The following is an 8,597-nucleotide window of genomic DNA, read 5'->3' as shown; positions in this document are numbered from 1 at the left end:
GTGAGATTATAGATAGTGCACTAAAAGGACGGTAACCAAGTAAACAACTAGCAAGAATTATGAGGCTCGAGATTGTGAAATCTAAAGCCTAACTAGCTTCTAAGGCTTTTTTTTAGACAAATGAACTAGCGTAGGAATTCAAAGGGGAAGTATTTCATAAGATCTAAAACATAAACCTAAAATCTTATACTTCCTCCTATTTTAAATAACTCTCCCTATTTCCTTTTTCGTCTATTTACAATACTATTCTTATTTGGCAAATTTTTATACTTAATTTTTTTTTTTGAGGAAAAAGCCAAAGGCCTATTTCATTAACGATAAATCAAAGAGTACAGCTGAGCTCGCAGTCGGCGGTAGGTTATCTGACCACTCCACACGACCAAACTCATTAACCAAAGTATGAGCTAACGCATGAGCAACCGTATTGTTTTTCCTACTAGTATACGACCAAACAACTAAAGAAAACGAAGAACATAAAATTAAAATGTCATCTAACACTAAATGAAACAAACTCCTGCCGTGCTTATGATTCCGAAGAGCATCTATGACTTGCAAACAATCGCTTTCAACCATCAACTTATCATGTCCCTTCCTCGCCGCCTCCTTCAACCCCTCGAGAATTGCCACCGCTTCCGCCATATGAGGTTCCAACATTTGTGCCTGCAAAATAGATAATCCCCACTCTACTCGACCCCCACTGCTTCGACACACCATACCGAAACCAACCCCTACTCCAGCCATAATTCCCGCGTCTACATTAAGTTTTACCATGCCCTCCTCTGCATCCTGCCACCCCTGCCTATCCCCGATCCCCACACCCGGATTCTTATTAGCTTTCAGCCTGCTCTCCTTACCACCAAAGCCTTCACTCGCTATTTCCTCCACCACATCACAAACCCGTTGCAGCACTCTCTTCGGATTCACCTCGTTTCCTTCGAACAAAGCCTTGTTTCGACATTCCCATATAGCCCAACATCCCACCATAAATTTCCCATGTTCCATGCCACCCAACTCCCTCCACCTCGCCTCTATCCAATCACGCAGACGACCTCCCTCATCCTCCTCCTCCCGCAGCAACCCCAAACCCTCCCAAACCCGGTTAGCAACCCAACAATCTCTAAATAAATGGAGACTCGACTCAAGACAAGAATTACATAAAGGACATAAAAAGTTCTCACCTCTGACTCAGGAAGCAATGTTCGCACCTGTAGCCAGAGCCTCGCTGCACAGTTGCCAAAAGAATAGTTTGACTCGGGGCCACACTGGGACCTTCCATAAGCGATTCCAAAGCCATTTCTCCCTCTCCCATTCCGACATATCCCCATAATCAACGGACATTCTGGCACCGACAAGCAATTTATAGGCCGACCTTACCGTATATACTCCATCTCGTTCAGGCTCCCAACACCACAAGTCACGAGTCCTATTATCTCCTAGCCTGATATTCCAAATTCGCTCTCTCTCGAAGGGGAGAAAAGTCGCATTCACAAGCCCTAAATTCCAGCTCCTACCATCGACATTTATCAGCTCCGACACAGTCATCTCCTCTCGACCTTGTTGGCAAGGTGATAGAACTCTCCCTGATTGCGTGCCCGGAATCCAAGCATCTCTCCACACGCTTGTCTCCAACACATCCCCTATGCGTCGTCGTAAACCATACTCCATGACTTTCCTGGCCTCTAATATACCTCGCCACGTATAACTGGGATTATGTCCCAGGCCAGCCGTGAGTATAGAGCCATTAGGGTAGTACTTCGCTCTCATCATACGCGCCCATAAGCACTCGGGGTCCGTGACTAATCTCCAAACTTGTTTCCCTAGCAACGCAAGGTTGAAGGACATAAAGTCCCGAAACCCCATGCCTCCCATGCACTTCGGTTGGCATAACTTCCTCCAAGCTACCCACGAAATACCTCTCTTCCCCTCCTCATGATTCCACCAAAACCGAGACACAATTGATCTAAGCTCGTCGCAAAAATTTGCCGGGAGTTTAAACACACTCATCACATAGGTAGGGAGTGAATTGGCAACCGTCTTTATGAGAACCTCCTTACCCGCTCTAGACAATAATTTCCCACGCCAACCATTTAGTCTTTTGCTAAGCTTATCCCGAATTATGTCGGTCAAACCCTTCTTCGACCTTCCCACCACCGTAGGTAATCCCAAATATTTCGACTGCTATTCTACCTCAACAATGCCCAATCTAGTCGCCAAATTACTCCTCTTTGTCAACGGTACCCCTTTGCTAAAGGAAATGGTAGTCTTATCGAGGTTTACCAGCTGACCCGAGGAAAATTTGTAGCGTCGCAACACTTCTTTAATCACATCAGCTTCCGCCTCCGTTGCTCTCGCAAAAAAGATACTGTCATCTGCGAATAAAAGATGCGAAACCGCGGGCGCCCCTGGCGAGATTTTAACTCCATGTAACGTCCTCTCTTCCACGGCTCTTTTCATCAGGTTAGATAAAGCTTCCGCACAAAGTATAAATAAATAGGGCGATAATGGGTCATCTTGCCTTAAGCCTCGAGACGGCCTGAATTCTCCTGAAGGAGTGCCATTGATAAGAACCGCAAAGGATACCGTCTGAACACAATCCATCACCCTGTTAATCCACGCGTGGTCAAATCCCATAACAGTTAGAACCCGCTCCAAAAAAGGCCATTCAACTCGATCATAAGCCTTGGCCATATCAAGTTTAATGGCCATATGGCCCTCAGTAGATTTCGAATTTTTCATATAATGAAAAATTTCGAAGGCAACCAACACATTATCAGAAATAATTCTCCCCGGAGTAAAAGCACTTTGATTCACAGATACAATCTCTCCCAGAAACGATTTTAATCTATTGGCGAGCACTTTGGACACAAGCTTATAGGCCACATTGTAAAGGCTGATTGGTCGGAAATCCCGGATTTTGTCCGGCACTTTCTTCTTTAGGATAAGAACAATATTAGTTTTATTAATATCTCGCGGCGATATTTCCCCTCTCAAAATTGCGAGTACAGTAGCGACAACTTCCGACCCAACAATGTCCTAGTAAGTTTGGTAGAAGAGCTCATTCATTCCATCAGGTCACCGAGCTTTCAAGGGATGCATTTGATATAACGCCTCTATGATCTCGTCCTCCCCATAATCACGGCTCAAGACCGTGTTCATAGCAGCTGAAACACGGCCTTCCAGGCCAGCTAACACGTCATCAAAATCCACCGGGTTCAAAGTCGTGAAAAGCTCTTCAAAATAATTATTAGCCACCCTCAAAACCGCTTCATCACCCACATGAACCGTGCCATCATCACCCACAAGGTTAGCGATAAAGTTCTTCCTTCGTCTGTCACCCGCCCTAGAATGGAAGAAGGAGGTATTTCTATCTCCATCTTTTAGCCACAACGCCCTAGATCGCTGACGCCAATATTGTTCTTCTTTTTTCCGCAACCCGGCAAGCTCCGCTACCAAATTCTTCCTTTTCAGCACGTTGGCCTCACTACGGTCCCCTTCATTTAGCTGGGCAAGTCGCTTCATTTTTTACTCCATATCTTTACCAATGCGATTAATATTAGTCTTCTTCCAAGCCCTTAACTCACTAGCACAAGCATGCAGCATCGTCACCAAATCACCCCTCCCCCTATAATAGCCCCTCTCCACAGCTTCCCCACAACCCTCCTCCTCTGTCCAGAATTGCTCAAAACGGAATTGGCGCCTCCTTACCCCCTCCATCTCTCTCCTGTTTAGGACTAGTTTTATAGGAGAATGGTCAGACCATTCTCTTTCGAGGTAGAACAGCCGCGCAAACGGGAAAAGATCAAGCCATGAACCCGTACACATTGCCCTATCGATCATACTTTGCCTGTTAGCATCCCCTGCTTGTCCATTGTCAAAAGAGAAATTATATCCCTCCCACGCCACATCCCGAAGGCCACAATCATCAACCGCTGCTTGAAAGTTGTTCATCTGCCATTGTGGTCTACTGCCCCCCTTCATTTCCGTCGAAAATAAGATTTCATTAAAGTCTCCGATACAAACCCACGGCAGAGCTGATTGCCTGCTAAGGACTCGTAGTAATTCCCAGGATAAATGTCGATCAGAGACAGCTGGCCAACCATAGAACCCCGTCAGTCTCCAATCACCCCGCTCACTTTTGATAATGAAATCCATACAATGTACCGACGCAGACTGAAAGACACAATCAATATCCTTCCTCCACAACAGAGCTAAACCTCCCGACCTCCCCGCACTATCCACTTCCATGCCATAGAATCCATCAAGCTTTTCTCTCACCCTCTTCATCTCACGACCACTAAGTTTCGTTTCACATAGAAACAAAATGGCCGGGGCCTCCCTCCGAATTAAATCCCGGAGGGCAATGATCGTATCGGGGTTGCCCAAGCCCCGACAGTTGAGGTTTAGGATATTCATTGGGCCCGGAAGGGTTGATCACCATCAACCTCCGCCTCAGGTATTAAGACGCCCCCGTCTGAAATAGTCTTCATTCTCTTCAAACTCTCTACAATCATATCAGTCTCCCGTCCTCTCTTGTTTTGACTCTCCTCCAATTTCTCCGACCTCTGCTCACCCCTCTCCCTCCCCTCCACCTCTTCCCTCGGCACCCTTACCCATTTCCTTTCAGTGTAAGACGTTCCCTCCCTCATACTCCCTTTCGCTGCCCTTCGAACCTCACCAGTATGGTTATCCTCCTTCTTCCCCATAGATAGGTCACCCATATCCTCATCGTGCCTGCCCTCCCCAGATGCAAAGCCTGCCTTCTCCCCCACCGAGTCTCTCTTATCCCCATCACGCTCCCTCCCCCCCGCAGAACCATTCTTTAGCCCAGTCATCCTGCCTAGTTCCGAGCAGTCTTCCCCTACATCACCTCCTCCTCTCTCAACCACCACGTTGCACCCCGCCAGTGTGCTGCAGCTCTTCGAGGTAGCTGTTGGAACTTCTACTCCATCCTTCTTGCTACGAAAGTTCAGAGCAATAGCTTGCAGTTTCTCTATCATAAGCGATATGTCCTCCCCACGAGTTTCTTCATCCACAGCATCAAAACTAGCTCTAAGATTTCGAGCCGCTTTACCCGAGCACTCTTTAACAGTTTTAACAACCTTCCAAGGGGAAGCACGCAACCAGTCTCCAAATTTTAATTCCTCCTCCTCATACGGCCCCTCGTCACAGTCTTTCTCGCCATGGCCAATAAGTCCGCAGCCATAGCAATATATTAGGAGCCTTTCATATTTGACGTTGAATTCCGTGACTAAGCCCTCCCTCATACGAATGGGACCACAGCTTTAAGGGGAACCCGCACGTCATGTAAGTATCGAATTCGAATAGCTCTATCAATTTCGACATTAGGGCCCGTTTCTACACTAATAAACTTCCCTAAACAGTTCCCAATTCTCTGCGCGTTCGACACACTCTACGACGCCCCGAAATAGGAAGGTCATAAACCCTAGCCCAAATCGGAACACGAAAGAGCGGATCATTTGTAATCTTACCTGACTGATTTGGTTCGTTAAAACACCATACGAACCTATCGAAGTGTCATGGTTGCCCTTCCAAAACCCTAGCTTTATCGCACTCCGACCCAAATTGAAAGATGAAGGTTTTATCCCGAGCATCAACCACGTTCCCTAGCAAGGGTGTCGAAAGGTTCCATAATTTCGTCATCGAGTCGATAGCCGTTTTAACATTGATAGCCCTAGATGCCCAGATTTTACCCACCAGCATCGTCTCGTTCTTCTTGACCCCTTCCCCTCCTTCATCATCCCATTCAAGAGCCTGTGTGTCACCCCCCTCCGCCGAACCCATGATCTCTTTTCCTGCCCGGTGTTGCCCCATGACGAACTATTCATTGACACCTGCAAAAGAAAGACAAAAGCAAACAAGAAACGAACAAAGAACAAGCCCCTACTCACAATCAAAATCGTGAGAAGAGCCCCGAGATAGAGGATGAACCAAGACAAATGGACAGAGAAACCCTAGGAGACTCTAGACTCTTTTTTGATCCATCAACATTAATCTTCTTATTTTTGGTTGTTGTCTAATTTTATTTTATACTTATTTTAATCAACTCACTCCACAATAATACCCCACAATACTCATACTTTATCTTATTTAATCACCTTAACACACAACAATACTTATTTTAATCACTTTACCCCACAACAATACTTATTTTAATCACACAATAACTTCCCTCTCTCAAATCTCCGACCTCACTACAATACTTTACCATATAATACTCCCCTCCCTTAATTATTGTGCCCTCCATGAAAGGGTAGGGTTATTAAGAATAGGAGGGAGTATAAAATATTATTCATATCATAATTATATTATTATTACAATTACAGTATAACACCGTAATCTTCTCCAACATATTTTGTATACCCATATCCAAATGGTCAATTTCTGAGCAAAAGGGTATGTAAATCATCGGCTTCAAATATAATTATGGCATTATTGGCACAAAATTTACACAGTTTAAGTTTACATATTTCCTCCTGAGCTAAATGAGAGTAAAATTATATTCTCGTGCATGGGTTGCCATTCACGATGTAAGTTCAATGTCTATCAAGCTATCACTTGTTGAGTATTCTCTTATGACCATCTCAATCAGTAATTTAATTATCACAAATTCTTGTTTGTGACGGCACATATCCGTCTTTCTTGAGTGATGGATACCATTTTATCTCACAAAGTACCTACTTTTTCTCTCTTTGCAACACTATTTATGTGGTCTCCTTTCTCCACTAACCCATTTTGTTACCATTTTATCTCACAAAATATCCGCCACAAATGGTAACCCTTCACAAGGGAGACCAATTGTTTAATTATTAAGTTGATAGTTAAGCAGAGGTGTCTAAGACCCGTGCAACCACGGGCGGAGGAACCGGGCCTCCGGTTTTGAGCAATGAATTTCTAAGCTTTATTGATGAAATTCGGTACAAATATTAAAGTATAGTACACTTGTACTTCATATTTGGGGCCTCATTTTTTTGCGGCGCACCGGACCTCTATTTGTTTCAAGACGCCCCTGTAGTTAAGTCTAACCAACGACTCTATACGACTATACCTTAACACATCCCTTATTCAGATGCCCTTTAGCTTAAAAAGTGGATGATAATGCACACGCCCACTTATATCATGTGGTGCTATTCAACTTGTGAGATTTTCGAAGTTTTCAGAATTTCAAGATATATTTGTCATTAGGCTTTAATACCATGTGGTATGTGACAATACCATTTTAACCCAACGTTTATGTTAATGCCTAATTGTTGAGACTCAATCAATGATTTTATATCTTAAAATATTTCACCCATTATTCAAGGATTCCACGTAGAAAACACAGAAAAAGTGAATATAGTTTATAAGTGAGTTTATATAGTTTTTCATTGGCTTATAGTTTTGGTTTGAGATGATTTTAATCTACTTAATTAAATCTAGGCTATCCAACTTCGATTCTGACCACTACTACAGATACAGGTTATAACAACGGTTAAAAATCGTTGTTATATAAAAAAGCGGATGTTGTTAAAGCGTCCGTTGTTAAGGGTTTTAACAACGGTTGGTTTTTCTAAGAAACCCGTTGTGAAAACTATTAACAACGGTTTAAAGTAGAAAAAACCGTTGTGGAAAGTGTGACTAAATTTTGGTGGGAAAATTATAATAACGGTAACGGTAGAAAAAACCGTTGTTATAACTAAAGACAACGGGGTTTTTTTTTAAAAACCGTTGTTGATTTTAAAAAAGAAAAAAAAAATTATAAATTACTATAGATGCATGCATTTTACTGCAATTCCAATGCATAATATGCATTATTACTGTTAAATCCCTGCATATGAAAAGACATAATAATATATGGAATGAGAAGGTATAAGTTTTGGCACAACTTCCTAAATATATATTAATTAAAAAATAACTCAAATGACACATTACTAAGTATAAATTCATGCATTATCTCAATAACCATTCCATTATCTCACTATCACACGTCTTAAACTGCTCCAAACCCTAAATCTTTAAAACAAACTCCAAACTTCCTTCAACACTTCATTCAACAATGAATGATACCATCCGTAATACATGCATTATGACCGAGTACAACAAGAGTTTCATCCGCCGATTGCTGGACATCGAGGGCAGGTACAGAAGCTACCTTGAGGACGCTCGGACCGCACTCAAGGACGCCAAAAAAAATGGCTTGACAGAGCAGAAGATGTTGCAGCTATATGACGATATAGCAACTGCGGAACAAAACCTCACAATAGCCGAGAGAACTAACATGTGGAATTACGTATATCCGTGGGAGAACCGAGTTCTAGCCTTTCCTATTATTTGATCTATTCTTAATCCTTTAGTTTGTTCTTTGCTTGTTTAGTTTGTAGCCTTTTAATTTGCTAGTTTAGTGCTAGTTCGTTACAACCTCTCTATTTTATTTCGACTTAGCTAAGCTCGTGAATTAGAACGATTAGTAGTCCACCTACTCCTTGTGGGATCGACCCTCTAAAGTGTACAACGATAAAATCGTGCACTTGCGAGGTATTACTTGATACCATCAGTACCTCCTGAATAGAACTCTGGACACGTGGTAGAAAAATAGAGTG

General features: G+C 43.1%; 2 protein-coding genes across 2 annotated transcripts; both read right to left on the bottom strand.

Annotated features, from left to right (window-relative positions):
- Window positions 1-303: 303 nt before the first annotated feature.
- Window positions 304-1,002, bottom strand: LOC141653921 (uncharacterized). Its single transcript, XM_074461787.1, has one exon. It carries the CDS (start codon window positions 1,000-1,002, stop codon window positions 304-306), a length of 699 nt encoding a protein of 232 aa, XP_074317888.1.
- Window positions 1,003-3,522: 2,520 nt separating this feature from the next.
- LOC141653920 (uncharacterized) lies at window positions 3,523-4,413 on the bottom strand. Its single transcript, XM_074461786.1, has one exon. It carries the CDS (start codon window positions 4,411-4,413, stop codon window positions 3,523-3,525), a length of 891 nt encoding a protein of 296 aa, XP_074317887.1.
- Between the last annotated feature and the right edge of the window lie 4,184 nt (window positions 4,414-8,597).

This window comes from Silene latifolia, chromosome 4 (genome assembly GCF_048544455.1).
Source record: "Silene latifolia isolate original U9 population chromosome 4, ASM4854445v1, whole genome shotgun sequence".
Taxonomy (NCBI): Eukaryota; Viridiplantae; Streptophyta; class Magnoliopsida; order Caryophyllales; family Caryophyllaceae; genus Silene; species Silene latifolia.
This window is presented reverse-complemented; position numbering and strand designations above follow the sequence as displayed.